Genomic DNA, 17758 nt, shown 5'->3' with positions numbered 1-17758 from the left:
TAAATTAGAAGTACTTTACTCACAATTAGAACAAACATAAAATCTATCAGTCTTTAAATCTACAGAGAAGTCGTACCTATCACAGAACTCAGCTTAGGTGGTGGCTTTAACAGCGGGAATTTCACGTACACAGACCGACTGACATGTTGCTCATTGTACTCAAGCTCTGCCTCAGCCAAGGCTGTTCTGGGTAGACATCAAGCCAAAGTTAACACACTGGAACATAAAAAGTCGATATCCTTGCTAAAATTTTGAAGATAAAGTAGTAAGTTGATTCTTACTTTGCTGAAGGGGACCAGAACACGGGTTTATAGTCCTGATAAATGAAACCCTGAAGAGGAAAAGGAGGAGAAAAAAGAAAGTTAGGAGAATCAAAACTCATGACAAATCAAAACACACTTCAACAGAAGTTCAACATACCTTATCATACATTTTATAGAAGACTCTGAGCTGGTTTGCTTCATACTTTGGGTCAAATGTAAGGTAGCAGTTGTCCCAGTCTGCCATCACACCCCAACGAATGAAGGCCACTTTCTGTTTCTCAACTGCTCTTTCTGCAAATTCTTTGGCTGAAGGGAATAGTTCCATTAAACCTGTAGTTTAGCCCACTAAGATCAATAAAATACCATTTAAAATACACTATTGATGTTTTTTATCAAAGCTAGAGCTGAACATAGTGAAACTATGCACTAATTATTGTGGTTCAAAATATACATGTTTCAGAATAGTTGTTACATAAAATGGTTGCAAAGAGTAAAGAGATCCAGGAGGGGCACTTTTTTACTACAATAGGGACATTAAGCACTTGTCTTTAGAATATACATATAACGTTTAAGAAAAAGGGAAAAATAAGTATATTTTGTTATGAAAAAAACTCTCAAAACACACTGTCAATGTAAAATACGTAAGAGTGAAAGTTAACTCCCTCTTGTTGATGCTGATCCAAAATTTTCAGTATAACATGCATAATTATTTGAAGATAATATTTGATTTTGAAATTATTTCTTCAAAACAGTTTGCATATAATGCAGACTTTCTCCAAAAGGTTCCCCCTGTAGTTCTGTAGCATTGTTAAAAACACAGTCAAGAAATACATTCCTACTTAGGCTAATGAGCCAAGCCGTCCTAATGGAACCTTTTACATGCATCCTTTCAGCTCCTAATCAAATTCAGCCTCCCAAAACCCCAAAGAATGTTGATCTGAAAAATACCAGCTTCCTGCTACTACACAATTAATCAAAGCAGACATCTAAATCCTTTGTCCTCCTTTTGTTTTTTTTTCAACCCAGGTCAATGCTCTGCATGTCCATTACAGCAACAAATTAAGCCTGTGTTCTTTATCCCATTTCACAGGATTCCAGTGTACTCCATCTGCTTGGCAAATACATGCAGTGATCACAGAAATTGTCACCAACAGCTAATAGAAAAGCCCTCAATTAAGTATAAAAGCTCTACATAAAGCACAGTAGGATATACCAATACTTAAGCCAGCTTTTTCTGTAAAGATACTGCAGACAGCAGTTTAGTTACCTCTCTGCCGGATTTCGATTGGCGAAAGACTTTCGGCTCCTTTGACTTCTGACAATGCCTTCAACTCGATTGGCAATCCATGACAATCCCACCCTGGCACGTAATGTACTTTATAGCCTCTCATCACGTGGAAGCGATTAGTGATGTCTTTCAAAATCTGAAAAGTCACAAGGGTCTGTTATCACTTCAGCTCCCCCATGTAGAGCAGCTACATTTGTTTAAAAACTACAAATATCAAAGGCTCCATGAAAAATGTACATTTAAGATCAGGAAAGTTATGGATGCCCCATCCCTGCCAGTGTTCAAAGACCAGGTTGGATGGAGCTTTGAGCAACCTGGTCTAGTGAAAGGTGTCCCTGCCCACGGCAGGCGGTTTGGAACGAGGTGATCTTTAAGGTCACTTCCAACCTAAACCATTGTATGAGTCTAAGACCATGCATTTGTGATTCTTCTTCCCATAATTTTGTGTATTGGCAGAACCTCAGAAGACCTCTGATGAAAGGAATTCACAATCAGTGTAACTGAGAGATGCAGTTTATACACTTGCAAGACTTAAACAAATCCTAGATGCTCTCATTTTTAAAACATTGAGCTGGATCTGCAGCACTGGCCTAGTGCATTTTGCATTGGTACTGGTACTGTAAGAAGCTGTGGGTAACATTTTAGTCCTTCCCACTTTGTGAACAATGTAGTGCTGTCCTTTTCAGGACAGAATCTAAAAGTATCCAAAAGTATTTAGGAGTAATACTTCAAAGCTGAAATTTATATTTTCAAAGCCATCAGCATTAAGTCATTGTGGTTCCATGGATGTAAATACTCAGATAAAACAAAATAAACGCAATAGAAAAAACTTGCAAAATACTTCATAGAAAAAAAAGAATAATAAGGCATAACTCAGTCATGGATTAAAGCAACATCATTACATGTATACATAGAGAAATTCACATTCACTCATGTGTGTATGTGCAACAAGTTCAATACACAAATAAGTTGTGCATTTAATATTGCTGAGGAATTAACAACTAGCCGGACTTTCTCTAAAAAGGTGTTCTGTCTTGACCAAAACATTCAGCCTCATACATGAGCACTGAGCATATGGTATTTATATCATGGTATGGTATCTGTGTCAACATGGCACCATATGGACTCTGTGTAACCACAATGATTGCTTTCTAAAAGCCCCATCTACCAAAAAACCAAACGTTTTTAAACTGCTACTGATTTAAAGGGGAATGGAGAACACAAAGCACAGGACAGTAAGCACTGACCACTTCAAAACGGTAATGAAGGAGTAGATATTTACTTTGTTTAATGCATGGCCAACGTGAGGGTCTCCATTGGCATAAGGTGGTCCGTCGTGCAGACAAAATTCCTGCTTCGTATTCCTTTGTCTTTGCCATGAGTACAGTTCTGAAAAACCACTCTTCTGTCGAGACAAGAAAAACACCAAAATCACTACAGGTCTTGGCACTTCCAAAAAATGTGGATTTTTGCTAGACAGTAAAATGTGCAAGAAAACCCTGAGATTAGCTCAGTTGGTTAAAACTTGGTTGCAATAATGCCAAGGTCACGGGTTCAATCCCCTATGTGGGCCATTGACTTAGGAGTTGGACTTGATGATCCTTGTGGGTCCCTTCCAACTCAGAACAGTCTGTGAAAATCAGACAGGTAAACGAACACACATTTCTAACCCCATAGGAGAAGACACACCGGTGGCTTAAAAGTAATTAACCTTAGGTAGCTGAAATATTAGACCCTGGCACTGCTCTGTCAGCAGGGGCGTTGCTCCTCCTCCAAAGAAAACCGAGACAAAGTTACGACCACCCGAACTACAAACACAACATGCCCAACTTCCCCACGCTCAGACGGCGGGGCCAGGCGGGGGCCCCGACACAGCACAGCGCGGCGGGGCCGTACCGAACCTGCGCCGCCACCGCGCCCTGCTGGCGGGCTGGGGCTCGCTCGCACCCCCGGGGCTGCCTTCCTCGGGGCAACTCCACGGCCCTACCCCGGGACAGCCCCACGGCCCCCCCGAGACTGCCCCCCTAGGGATAACTCCATGGTGCCCCCCGGGACTGCCGCCCCCGGGACAGCCCCACGGCCTCACCCCGAGACTGCACTCCTCGGGGTAACTCCACGGCCCCCCCCGGGACAGCTCCATGGCCATACTTGGCACCACCCCGCGGAGACCCACAACCCCGGGACAGACCCACGGACCTCACCCCCCACCAAAACTGCCCCCCTCGGGGCAACTCCAAGGCCCTACCCCGGGACAGCCCCACGGTCCCACTCAGGACAGCCCCATGGGCCCCCCGGGACTGCCCCCCTCGGAACAGCCCCTCGGAACCCCGGGAGAGCCTCATGGACCCAGCCCAGGACAGTCCCACGACCTCCCCCGAGACCGTCCCACGGCCACCCCAGGACACACATCTCGGGGACCCGCCCGGCCCGGCCGCACCTGCTGCATCTCCAGCTCGGTCTCGGGCTGCAGCCGCCCCGGGAGCTGCGCAGGGAAGCGGCTGCGCGGCAGCAGCACCGTGTCCCGGTACCGGGAGTCCTCCCGGCTCTCGGCCGCGGCCTCCGAGGCAGCGGAGCGGCCCCATCGCCGGGCGGCCCCGGCCCGGGCCCGGCACAGCGGCGGCACCAGCCAGACCCGAAACATCTCCCCGGCCGCGCTTCCGCCTGCGCGACGGGCCGCGGGACGGGACACACCGCGCGGGGAGGGAGGTTCCGCGGGGCTCCCGGTGGGCAGGGCGAGCGATTCGGCCCCGCCCGAAGCCGGAAGGATTTCGGGAATTCCGAGGGAGGGCTGTGAAGGTGGCGAGTTTTGCGTGAGGATACCGGTACGGAGGCCGCGGTGCGCTGACCAGCGGCGCCGGGACTGGGGTCTGTCCCTGGGGAGGCCGCGGACGGGAAGGGCTCGGAGCGCCCCGCACGCTGCTGGGGAGCCGTGACGGAGCAGATCCAGGGAAAAGCGAACCTGGAGACGGTGAGTCGGCTGCTCTGCCGTGCCCGACCGCCCTGTGGGTCCCGCCACGCTCCCCTGGACGCGCCGTAGAGAGGGCTCTGCTCGGGGGCTGCGGCCGCTCTCGGGCAGGACAACACCCGGAATAGTGGCAGGAGAGTCAGGACAGGCCTTTTTCTTTCCTTTGGGGTTTTTTTGATTGGTCTTTGTAAGCGTGGGAAAAAACCTCACAATCGGGGCACCATTTGTAAGCGTGTGATTGTGTGAGTTCGTAGAAAATCTTGAAGACGAGAAAAGATTAATTACGCCACAACTTACAGGTGTCACACTCAAAGACAGTTTTATTCAAGAACTCCATGGAGAGAAAAAGACAGGTAAAAAGCCCCGCTCTAACTTCTAATTACAGAATATATCCCTTCTTATTCCCACCCATAGCTTCATCCCATAGGTTGAAACTACAGCGTCCATCAAACTCATCCCAGCTTTATTTGGATGACACTCTTCAGCAGACGTTCATTTTTGCTATGGGGAAAGTTATCTCTTGAAATTCCTTTCCTATGAATAGACTGACCTGAAACCTTCTTATCTTACTTGTTTTTCTAACTGTTGGTCCTTTTCACAGAACTAAAATCCTGCTTCTGTTAGCAGGCTACAGAATCTATCTGCAATTCAAAAACTTTTTCTCAACTCAAAAATCTCTCCTTATTCCTGCAGGTCTTGTTGTTTGGTTGGGGTTTTGGTTTTTTGTTTGTTTGTGGGTTTTTTTGGGGTTTTTTGGTTTTTTTTTTGTTTTGTTCTGTTGTTGTTGTTCGTTTTTTTTACATGCAAACTCAAAAGGTTTGAGAGCACAGAACCTCGATGTTGCCTCATAGGTGAAATGAGGTAACGCAGCCCTTTCCCACTTGGAAGGCTGTAGGTGACCCGCAGTGCGAGCCAGGGATTCCCGCTCCCGAGCCCTAGCCTGCCTCTGCTGGGTACGTGCTACTTCCTGACGTATCTTTTACTAAACGTGTGCCGAAGTTTATTGTAAGGAAATGGGGAGCTCTGGTCACTTGGGCATTGAAGAGTTCCGAGAAAAAGCCGTGGCTTTGGACTTGCGTTTAAAGATGTGCTCTGTGTGATGTTTGCTTTCTCCTTTCATCAGGCAAAATCATAAATTTGGAAAGTGGAAATCTTGCATAAAAGAGATAGCAACATCAACAAATCCATCACATGTGCTTCGACAAATTAATTGTAGCCAGCCTGTACTTACAGACATCAAGACTGAAAAGTAGAAGATAAACTGGAGAGCTGATTTATTTTAGTAGCTGGTAGATCAGGCTGATTGGTCGAGATCATTCAAAAATTTGGTTGCTAGGCCAGGAGAAAGAAGGGGTGGTCTCTGGAGGACAAGGCGTGTTTTGAAAATTGTACACTAATTTAACTTGAGGGACAGTTGCTGTGCAGTCTTTGTACATTGTACAGGCTTGTAAGGGTCAAACTTTTTTGTCCAAAGCAAGCAATATACTCTTGAATGTCTTGTGGAAGTACACATTAGACATTGCCCTCATCAGAAAGAATGTGCCATAAATTTATAAATGAACTAGTTAACTTGAGATCAAGAAGTTACAGAGGTGAAAAACTCGCAGCCTACAAGTATGCACAGCTATCTAACCAAAAAGGTGCCATACATCAGAAGATGTGCCACAGAGAAGATGCAGCCCTGGAAAAATTTAAGGCATCTTTTGCAGTAATATGCTTTGCAATTCATTGATTAGTTACTCTGTATTGGTGAGGAGTGGGGGTTGAACATCCCATTTCAGTTTCTTTTAATAAATTCTGGGTTTTTTCATAAAAATATTTTAACTTTTAAGGTTTGTGTAGAGATTGTGGGTTTACCACAGAAAGTATGTTTGTTTGTCTTAAGAATGGCCAAGAAAAATATGCCCAAGAAACACCCTGGGTCAAGCTTCAATAATGTAGGATAGTTTTTCTGTATCATTTTCCAAGTCTTTTGAAACTCTATGCAAACATTAAATAAATCCAGCCTTTAAAACAATTAAGTTTTAATCTCATTTTATGAAGCAGGATCAAATGTACAGTAAAAAGTCAAATGACTAATGAGAAGCTGAGCCTAAAATGTTAATTATCTTCTTCTGAGCTCAATTCTTTAATCCAAACATCCTATCTAATATGCTATTTTTTTACTCTCTCTCAGAAATACCAATATTCCAGATGTTTTCAGTATGGAATGAACTACATTCCATTTTCCTTCCTGCTAACTTCTTTCACATGATGAAAATAGTATCTATCAGTTCATGTGTTATGATACATATTTGCTCTACAACTTCCACCTGTTTGAGAGCTGCTTCTTGCCACAGGTAGCATTCCCAAAATTTGCTCTGTAACCACTGCTACCAGCCCAGGATCACCCACCTGTGCACACTGGGTATGGATCTTGGCTATTCCACAGAACTCCAGAGCACTTTGCTCCCATCCTTGAGCAGTAAATAATAATTAACATCAGCAACTCTGCTTTTTGCATGTACTTGCACAATCACTCTACTCTTTCAGCTTCAGAGAGCTTCTGACTTTAGAGATAGTGGTACAATGTTTCTAAAGTGCTCAGGAAGTTCTTAAATCAGCTAAATTTAGAATTTTGATACTTCTGACATTGCTGATTGCCTTTGCTGTGAACAGCCATGAACTTGATTTCTCAAGATAGAAAGGAATGGTGTTGTATAATGGCCTATTGTCACTAATGCAGTACTTGCTGCAAATATTGATTATGATATTTGTGACCTTACTGTTTTATTACACTTCCCATGTAATATATCTTTTTCTGTGTGATGATTAATGAGTTTCTCTGTATTTTGCTCTGCCTCTGTGCTCAAGTGTTTTCTTGGAAATGTGTCACATATCAGCTCAACCCAAAAAGTGTGTTATCTACACAGATAGAAAAAAAACTGATGGGAAAACATAAAAGGCAATTACCTTTGCATGTTAAAGAATACAGAATGGTTATCAATACTTCTTTTTCCTGAGGTAAAAAAAAAAAAAAAAAGCTGAGAGGAATGCCAGCCTTTCCAAGACTGATGGTCACTCTTGTAGTTGGGAACTGAAGGCCCAGTTAAGCGCCCTGATGTGTGCTGGGGAACAGACATAGAAGACAACACAATAGGAAGAATGACAAGGCATTAAAATGTTGAGGGCAGGAAGGAAGATGTAAATATAGATTACCTTAAAGAAATCAGGAGAAGTTAAAGCAATACAGAAGAGATAGTAAAACTTGGATGAACAGGCTTTCACATACAAGTTTGCAGTATCTGCATGTCATTAACCTATTTTTTGTCCACAATTAGGCCATCTGGAAAAGCCTATTTTATATTTAAACAAAGGAAACTAGTAAGTGAAGTTGCTCATGTGCTGTCTGGTAGCTTTCTGCTTGAGTCTGGGCACAAACCAACTCTGTAGGTTCAGTTCTGAAAAAATGAACTTACATTCACAATGTACAAAAGATGAGTACTGTGTGCAGACTATGCTGTTTCTTAATATTTATGATAGAGATTCTGCTGCTCTTCTTTTTAATGTCAGATTTTATTTTAGTGAGAACTAGATTCACTATCAGACAGAACATGGATATTTGCAAAATATTGTCTAAAATAGCTTTATATTCCTGTGTTTGTTAATTGTATTTTTAAAAAAGCCAAAGCTCCTTTCATTACTACTCACTGGCAGTGTCCCACTTTCCCCTTTCTTCTCAGTTTAAGCTGGATCTATTTGGAATGGCATGTAAAATATTTTACCTTTTGTCTTTCTTGAAGAGAGAAAGGTACAGGTTTGTTATTTTTTTATTTTCAGCACTCAGTATGGCTTCCCCAGCTCTGCTCATGCGTGTGGTCGCCTCTGCCTACGCTGTGGCAGAAAAAGCTGCAACAATTGTTAGAAATGTCATGTCTGCAGGAGATCTGGGCATAGTGGAGAAGGTATTACTTTTACTTTGTTCCAATTTAATTTCTCTTGTTAATGCTGAGTTAGATACAGGTCAAAGTGGTATTTTTGAAAATCAGCAAATGGGGAATGGAATACAGTCCTCACGCCTCTGATACAAGAAATATTCCTTGTTAAAGGGTTAAAAGAGCACTAGAGAAGTGTCTTTTGATGGTATTTCTAAAGAATGTTCAAACGTTTAAAAGAAACACCATAATTTTGCTCTGATTTCCCTCACAAAACATAGGTTTTGAACAGCATGTTGAAATTCATAATCATGAGCATTTCCTGTTAGTTTCTGTACCTGTTCTAACACCTCAGTACTGCTTAAAATACTGTGCCCTTGATGAATTTTGGAATAGAATAAATCAGTGTTTAATTTTCTAAAACAAAAAAGAACCTTAAATTTTTTCATAAATCACAGTTTCCAAAATAAATTCAGAGCTTCAAATTTAATTTTAAATAGGAAACAGAAATTAAATTACAATGGTCTACATTAAGTCCTTCATTTGCTCTGATTTAGTAAGTTGAACTCATGAGCAAGGAACTTTGTTCTGATTACAGTACTAGAATAGGTGGAATTAACTTTAACTTAATTTTAGCTTTACAGGTATGTCACAATATTATGGGCTTCATTAAATATCTATATTAATTTTGATATTTACATTGAAGTATTATCGGTATTTACATTATTCAAATATGATCAAAAGTAACAGGTGATATTGGTTCCAAATGAGACTGGTTATATATACTTTTATTTTTTAAATAAATGTTACAAACACCCAAAATTAGATCAAAAACAATGAGGAGCAGAAGAGGCTCCTGTTTGAGGGACTAGAGATCTCAAAATTCCTGCAAGCTTCTTGCCAAATGTGGTTGCTAAAGGAAGAGGAAGAACGAAAGAGAGAGAATCTGTATGTGCCTTTGCTTTACAGCACAACAGAAAATGGTGCTTCTCATCCATCACTTGTCCTCTTTCTGCAGTCAGCAAAAATCAAGACCAATTCCAACTGGCCTTATTGAAAGCTTTAGAACATGTAGGAAGACTGTTCCACATCTTCCCCAACACAGTGACTTGCCATCCACTTATCTAGATGAGGAAAATAGTTCAAGGACAGTTGAATTTTTAGCTAGCTCCTCTCCTTCATCTCCTGAATGTCCAGAGTTTTCCTTCCCTCAGTCACTTTAAGGTCTCCATTTATATTGCTTCTCTTTATAGCACTGGTGCTTTTTTTTTATCCCCATTTGGTAGGTAGACACTTTATCCAGCCATTCTTACATTACTGATGGCTGTTTTGATGAACTACTTCATACTGTTTTATTAGGTTGATGTCCTGGAACAAAGGACATTCTCTGTAATAAACTTCCTGAGTCTAAACTCAGGACCAATTTCAACAAAATTTATTAGGAGATGAGAAGGCAATTTCAAAGGAAACTATCAAGTTCCTCAAAAGTTAGCAATAGGATAAGGGACAGACTAGGTTTTGAGCATGCAAAAATTAACTCATAACATGATTCTATATTGAATATCCCGTTCCTATGGTTAATTTCTATAACTTGTTAAAACACTTTTCATGTTCAGCAAATAAGAAACAAGCAAATAAAATAATTTTTTGTTTTATTCAATTAAGATGCAAATCTTGGATGAACTGTCAGTGCTAACAAAATAATTTCTTTGGGGGATTCCATCTTTGGAACTAAAGGGCTTCTCCCTCCATAGATACATTAAGATTAAGTCAAAAGTGTCAAACCTACTTTCACTATGTAACAGATTGTTAATATTTAGGAAATTACTGTAGCCCATGTGGCAACATGTGTTTGGCTACACCATATCTTTTAAGAAGGCTTGCAGTCATTGTTTCATGTGGTCTTGAGGCAACAAATGCACTGTTTCCTCTTTACTCTTTTTTTGCTGTAAAATATGCATGTGTGTTACTGACCAGCTAAATTTCCCTGGTTAGCTTCTGACCTTCCATAGTCTTTTTCTGCTACATTAAACAAATGTTCACTAGTTAGAAATTTATGCATCACAATTGTTTCTGCTACTTTTTAAAAAAAAAAAACAAACTAGATTAATTGGATCTTTAAATAACCTTTTATTAACACCTTCCCTACATTTCTCCTCTTTCCTAATTTGCCACATCCATCCAGTGAACCTTAAAATAATTACTTTTTCTTGCTAACATCTTAATTTTTGCCTTTCTCTCTTCATGTATTATATCTGGGTTCATACTTGTATTGATTTATTCTGTACACAATGTAGTATTTGCACAAATACATATTGAGTACAATTTCATGACAAGAACACAGCAGTAAATATTGTTCTAATGTCATGCCAGTCTCTGAGCTCTGGGATACAAAGGGAAACTGCTTCTTGCAGTGCTTAGCCTCCCTCTCACAAGACCACTTACTAGGTTGATGATTTATCAAACTGACTTTCTTCTCATTACAGGGTAGATATTCAAAGTGCTGTTTGGGCTACTGTACTGGGTCAGTGTATTTGTTTAATGTACAAATTCCTCTCCATCCTTGGACAGGCTGGTCCCAATGACTTGCAGACCAAAGCTGACAGACTTGTACAAATGAGCATTTGTGCTTCCCTGGCACGGAAGTTTCCCAAGGTGACAATCATAGGAGAAGAAGTAAGTTCCTAGTTTATTTCATGCTTACAGTATTTCATACTGAGAGTTGATCTTGCTCTAAGTTGCACTGGAATTTGCTTTGGCAGAGTTTAGGAAACCCCCTGTTTTAATTTAAAAAAAAAAGAAAGAAAAGAAAACCAAAACAAAACTAATTTCCATCCCATTTCACCTTTCCATTGCATGAACTTTGTCAAACTGCAAGGAAATGTACAGTTCTAAGGCAAACTGAGGCGAGTCCAACACCTTTTTCTAATAATTCTGAGAATCCATTTGTTAGGAACTGTCCACTGATGATGTAACTGAGGAATTAATTGAAGATGGTCACTGTGAAGAAATACTGAAGAAACCTTGTCCTGCTCAGTACACAGGAATTAAAGAGGAAGAGGTATGTGATAATGTTACATGTCCTCATATTTTACATATGTATCTGTATTACTTATTGAATTTAGCCAATAAAAAGGTTGTTTTGATGTTGCTTTTTTTTTATTTGAAAACTGAAGTGTAGTCATGAGACTCACACTTCCTGGGACAGAAATGCTGCATGTCCATAAGTGCCATAATGGGAAATGGAAATTTGCTTCTTACAATTCGTAATTCAAATTCATTTAGAAGGGATCTACTTTGCACATAATAAAGTAATCTCATTTCCATGTTCAGTTTAATCCTTCATACTTAAATTAAGAGATTTGCTGAGATGTTCTAGTCAATGCTGAGTTGTTCCAATCAATTTTTAAGTTTTGTTGTGTATTTTTCAGTGTAAAATGCTATTATAGGCTTCAGTCATACAATAATGTTAAAATTTTGGATATCTTTATTGTTTTTCTGACATAAAAAAAAAACCACTAAAGTAAAATATATACTTTGCATGGTAATTTCCATGATTTGTGTTTGTTAATTTTTCTTTTTTTTTTTTTTATTCTTAAAGCTTGTAATATGGGTTGATCCCTTGGATGGAACCAAAGAGTACACTGAAGGTTGGATTCTCTTTTATTTCTGTTGATTAAAAAAATAGTAATACAGTAAAGTAGCATATACATGTATATGGTTTTATCATAGAAGTTGCTTACAATATTGTTTCATAAGGCTGATGTTTCTGTACTTCTTGAGTGCTGTGGAATTTTTGTAATCATTCCATTCAGTTCTAACCACAATTCACTATTCCTGAAGGGCTACTGAGTGCTGTCTTAAATTTTTAGTCGAATTTACAATTTCCCATATACTTTGAATTGAAGAACTAGATCTCCCCTTCCCACAGTAATATGCTGAATTTTATTTACATCCTCTTCTCTTCAAACAGCCCAAATACCACAGTGGTATTTTTAGCCTTTTCAAAGTGAAACTATCATCTTCCTGCAAGTCACAATTCTTTAGTTATGGAAAGAAACTGTTTTCATCAAAGCCTCATTTGTTTCCATAGAAATAGACCCTAAAATGAAAGAAAAGGGAAAATAAAAGAAAATAAAAACCTCCAAAAACCACTATGATGAAACCTCACTTTAGCCTCCTCCTGCATCTTTTAGTTGATTAATATGAAATCTTTTAGTCAGTTTTTTTCCCCTTTTCTCGTAAAGAGACCTACAACTGTCAGCAAATTGTGGATTTTGAATATCATTAAAGAATTTCTACCACATTTATAGAAGAATGTCATCATATACTGCTATTAGTTGTATCTTTAAACTTCTTTTTCATTATGTGATAATTATAACATAGTTCTATTAAGAGAATTCTATCTGGGGCATTTTTAGCAGACCTCAAGGCTAAATTACTAAAAACATCAACCAACCTATTACAGCTGAAAATCTTGATTATATCTGAATTTTTAAGTTACCGCCCCATGTATCAATTTGCACCTTTTACTGAAGGCTTTTTTTGTTATATGTTTTCTCTTTTCAAGCCTAACTACATTCGTACTATTTCTACACAGGTCTGCTTGACCACGTGACGGTTCTCATTGGAATTGCATATGGAGGCAAAGCAATAGCAGGAGTTATCAACCAGCCATATTACAACTATGAGGTATTTAATTGTTTATTTATTTAAAAGCATTAGGTGGTTTCTAACTGTCACTTCTAAGCTATTTTAATTAACACACTTTCAGCTGAAAAGTGGCATGTAGTCAAGTTAAAGTTGTAATAGCAGGTGTTGGGTTTTTAATTAAATATCTACTATTTTAAATGTTTTTTTTCCGGGAACTGAATGTCAGAGACCTAGTAAGAGCCATACTGAATCCTGAGGCTTGTGTAATCCACTAATACAATATATATTACATGCATACTATACATGTTACTACAATATACATGAAGTACAAACTGTAAAACAAGTATAGATCAGTGTTTTTGCAGTCTTTGCTTTAAATTCTTTAGCAATAGGTTCATTTGTGATGTGTGGTAAACTACCATAAATCTGCAGCCCTAAATAAACTAAGCTGACAGCTGGGTTAGAGTGTACCATGTCAGATCTCAGGTGTAAGTCCAGGATGGCCAACCTACAGGCATTTATACTTTTGGAGATTATTTCAGTATTATCCAGGGGGAGAGGGGAAGCTCATGATTGCAGCCTAATTAACTAAACTTACTGGAGTTTAAAGAAAAAGCTCTTGGGCTGATGTAATGCCTATAATATTCTATGTGACTTGTATCACACAATATTTAAGATTACAAGATATTTTCAGTTTCAGATTGTGCTCAAAGTACAGAAATATAGAAGTATTAATCTGCTAGTCACTGGAGGTAGGATGTAATGCACCAGCACGTCACAGATAAGAAAAGGGTAAATGATGTCTTTGCCATAGAGGGAAAGAGAGACAGTTTCTCACTCTAGTCTCTGAAGTAGGTTTTTTCAAGTTTCATTGTTTAAATATATAACCCAGTATTAATTTTATACTCTCTGAAATGCAAAGATGCCTGTAGATACTCCTTTCCCTTTGTGCTTTAACTGCTGATCACTATGATTAACCCTCACCTGGACATGTGTACCTTTTTTGTAGGCAGGAGCTGATGCTGTGTTGGGCAGGACCATCTGGGGAGTCCTGGGCATAGGTGCCTTTGGATTTCAGCTCACAGAAGCACCTGCTGGGAAACACATCATCGTTACCACCCGTTCCCACAGCAGTACCCTGGTAAATGAGTGCATCAGTGCCTTGAACCCAGACACTGTCATCAGAGTTGGAGGAGCAGGAAACAAGGTATGAAAACTCAAAATCTTTTGGTTTTACTGGGAAGTGGAACTTTTGGAACAAAAAAAGACAAGAGAATTTTTAAAGAAATCATTTGCTTACTTGCATGAATATACAAAAGACTTCTTCCACCTTTCCCAGCACAACTTCTTTTCCTAGCATTCAGTCTGCTATGAGGTACAGGTACAGATGGATTTGTAACAGTGGCCTTGCTGGTCATGGATGAGGTCTGTCTTCCCCAATATTTTGTTTCCAGGGGCAAAAATAAAAAGTTGTAAGACCAGGATGACTAAATGGGAATTCAATTTAATCACAATCATTGGGTATGTCCTCATTTTTGTGTTAATAGTTTTTGTTCCAACTATCCAGCAGCACATATGAAAGGGTAAAAATACAAGCACACAGTGGTATTTCCTTTGCAAAAGTTCTCTGCATACGGAGAGTACTCATTTACTACAGGTTTTAAAGCTTAGTTCTGTCATAGCTCCCAAAACCAGACCCTCTGATCTCTCTTCTCCAACAAGGACAAAAGTGGCACCAACACAACATGTAGATAGTTTCCACTTCATTTTTTCAGTACTTGAACAAGAGAGGAATTCTCGTTTCTGAAACTAAGAGCAGATTTTCATCCTGTAGAGTATTTACAACAATCAAAAATACTGAATTGAGAATGTTAACACCATATAGCTTTCTAAATCTTAATAAAATTTTTTGTAATATCAAATAAAATGGCTGATGTTCTTTTTCTGACCGTAAGTACATAGAAAAATGGATTTAATCCCTGTTTCCTGGTGTTATTTCTACCCATTTCTAAATACCTATATCGTTTGAAATGATTGCAACTCTTTATTCCTAACAGATCATTCAACTTATAGAAGGCAAGGCATCTGCTTATGTATTTGCCAGTCCTGGGTGCAAGAAATGGGATACATGTGCACCTGAAGCTATTCTACATGCTGTGGGAGGTAAGTTAATAGCATTCAGAATTCCAAGCTAAGTGAAATTGCATCAATTTTAAGTTATTTATACTTTTCACAGGAAAAATAAGACTTTCCAAACATGTCTTTTGAAAAGCATAACAACAATATTTATAGTTTTTTAATAGTTATGACTCACTAGGAGCTTTGAGCGCTTTGAAATCAACAGTAATGTCAAGGGGTCAAACACATTATGCTCTGAAAAGCATGATATGGTCTGTTTTGCCCTGGACTAATAGAGTCAATAATGGTCAAATAATCCAAAAAGCCTATTTTCCAAATTTTGGGTATATTAATTTTAATACTTTCAAAACAAATGGCTTTTTTTTCTTGATGGCTACTATCTCACAGTAAAATCCTACTGTCCTACTAACTGGATGTAGTAGTTTATTATTAGTAACGTATTATGTAATATGTGGACATTGGGTTCCTTAAAACAATGAAAATGGGACAAATCATGTTGTTCCTCAGATGTACAAATTCCAAAGTTGACTGAAATTACTGGTCTCCAGCCAACATAGGCCACTTCACCTGTCTAGCGGTTAAGGGGTTGAGAAGTTAGGAAGAATCTGACTGACAAAGATTTAAAGTATATTTTTTTTAGTGCTGTTCACACTGATAGACCTTTTACTACTATATACTAAAATTATGGGGTTTAATCTCCTAAATTCTGTCAAGCAATGATAGCAGACTTCATGATGACACTATTGAAGCCCTCTGCAGTCTCTAATGCTGATAACTGGGATAGCTTTACACAGGTTGGCTCAAGCAGCCCAACCAAACTGGAGCAGCACAGTGCTGTATTTAGCCTCCTTCTTCGGGAGGTATCTCCTGGTTAAAATCTTCCATAAAGATATGCATTGCTCTTGCTAAGTGATTTCTAGAAACTCATTCAAAACCAGCTGGTGTGTTTCTATATTATGTATAGATTTACCCTGGCTTTTACTTGAACTGAGGATTTTTCTTCTTGTCAATAGCCAATATAAAAGTTAATCAGGAAGCATTTTAAGTAATCCATGAGAGAAAAATGTTGTTTTCCTTTTTCTGAGACACAAGGAATTTAAGAAGGGTTGAAAAAAAATAAACCCACTAGTTATTTGATTTCAGTCAATAAAAAACTGTTGTACTTAAAATGGAAGCAAAGATATTTCACATCTGAAGACAGGCATGTGTACACCAAAAAGGCCTTTTTTAGTTACATCATTTGAACTAATAGTTTTGCTCTCTGCAACTCTTTTTTGCTAGAATACTTTTTTATTTCCTTTTTTTTTCCTTTTTTTGCAGGCAAGATAACTGATATCCGTGGAAATTCATTTCAGTATAACAAGGAAGTGAAACACATGAATTCAGCTGGGGTCCTCGCCACTTTGAGAAATTATGACTATTATGCCAGTCGTATTCCTAACACTGTGAAACAGTCTCTTGTGCCTTAAAGCAAGGAAACATCCTCACTTGGCCTGGAAGGCTGAGAAAGTGAGCTTGGAGAAAAAGAAGGAAGATAACTGAGTTTGAAATTCTGTTTTATAGAATCTGAACTGAATTCTTTCATTAAGTGTTCAATAATTTCAAAATTACACAGAATCCCTAAGTAAATGTTGGATCAGATTGTTTTGCTGTTTTTAGCAGACAACTTCAAAACAGTCACATTTCTTCAATGACTGTATTCTATATTTTCTGGGAGTTTTCATTCTTCATGACTGTGCATAATATACTGCTAATCATAACACTACAGACCAAAAATCATTTGAAAATTCTGGGCACAAAGTCATTTCAAGTCATTTGCCTGATCTTGCTCAATGATTTTGTTGTATGTAGTCAATATGGGTTATTGTGTTTAATACAAATGAACTAAGGATTTGCCTGCATGGATTAGCTCATTTGTTATAAATTTGCCAGTTTTGATTCTTAGAAGTGCATCTTTGACTGTTTCAATCTGCACTCATCTTTGGGATGGCTGAAAATGCTATTTGTGGTGAGTTGGGTTGTCTGAGTTTTGCAGGAGGCAAGACACAGTCCATCTGGGCCTTCAGCATCTCAAATAGGTATTCCTGAGTTGTTGGATCTTTTGAGGATCAGTGAAGTGTTAATACAGAAGGGTTCAAGACACCTCAGTTGAAGAGAGGAGTCGTTCCTAGCACCTGTGTTTTGAAATGCCTCTTGTCAGGGTTTATGCCACTGCGGTGAGTGCTTTGGGCATCCTAGGTCACTTTGATGTACTTGGGAAGAGCAGAAATTGCAGAACATAATTTTTTTCATGTCCAAATTTTGAGATAAACAGGAGACTTTCCAGCGTCCCCAAGAGCTGAGGAACCTGACAGTAGCACTTGGTCTCCCTGTGAAACATAGGCATGTTAGGGGAAGAGCAGGAAGAGGGACAAGATCCCCTAAAGTTAACTTAAAAATTAGAGAGCCTGTTTCAGTCAGCTTTCCCATAGGGATGGATGTTAGGAAAGCAGGAGTCAACTGCTCAATCCACTTGAACACAAAAGAGAACAAGGCA

At 39.2% G+C, this 17758-nt stretch overlaps 2 protein-coding genes across 3 annotated transcripts in view; one reads left to right on the top strand and one right to left on the bottom strand.

Annotated features, from left to right (window-relative positions):
- Window positions 1–4267, bottom strand: part of IARS2 (isoleucyl-tRNA synthetase 2, mitochondrial) — a 34753-nt gene extending 30486 nt beyond the window's left edge. The window contains exons 1-6 of the mRNA XM_071579066.1: window positions 3989–4267; window positions 2834–2956; window positions 1531–1687; window positions 421–569; window positions 282–331; window positions 77–186 (exon numbers count right to left, since the gene is read on the bottom strand). Of these exons, the coding sequence (XP_071435167.1) occupies window positions 77–186; window positions 282–331; window positions 421–569; window positions 1531–1687; window positions 2834–2956; window positions 3989–4192 (793 nt within the window). The 5' untranslated portion in view covers window positions 4193–4267. The remainder of the gene's footprint in view (window positions 1–76; window positions 187–281; window positions 332–420; window positions 570–1530; window positions 1688–2833; window positions 2957–3988) is intronic.
- A 43-nt stretch (window positions 4268–4310) lies between these two features.
- BPNT1 (3'(2'), 5'-bisphosphate nucleotidase 1) lies at window positions 4311–17123 on the top strand. Of its 2 annotated transcripts, XM_071579086.1 has the most exons (10): window positions 4311–4519; window positions 5412–5469; window positions 8336–8460; window positions 11002–11106; window positions 11384–11491; window positions 12032–12080; window positions 13031–13122; window positions 14093–14290; window positions 15141–15246; window positions 16543–17123. In XM_071579086.1, the coding sequence occupies exons 3-10, from the start codon at window positions 8344–8346 to the stop codon at window positions 16689–16691; spliced, it is 924 nt and encodes a 307-aa protein (XP_071435187.1). In that variant the 5' UTR covers window positions 4311–4519; window positions 5412–5469; window positions 8336–8343; the 3' UTR covers window positions 16692–17123. The 2 variants fall into 2 exon arrangements, with proteins under 2 accessions (XP_071435187.1, XP_071435180.1); XM_071579079.1 differs by lacking the exon at window positions 5412–5469.
- The last annotated feature ends 635 nt before the right edge of the window (window positions 17124–17758 follow it).

This window comes from Pithys albifrons, chromosome 2 (genome assembly GCF_047495875.1).
Source record: "Pithys albifrons albifrons isolate INPA30051 chromosome 2, PitAlb_v1, whole genome shotgun sequence".
NCBI classification, from domain to species: Eukaryota; Metazoa; Chordata; class Aves; order Passeriformes; family Thamnophilidae; genus Pithys; species Pithys albifrons.
This window is presented reverse-complemented; position numbering and strand designations above follow the sequence as displayed.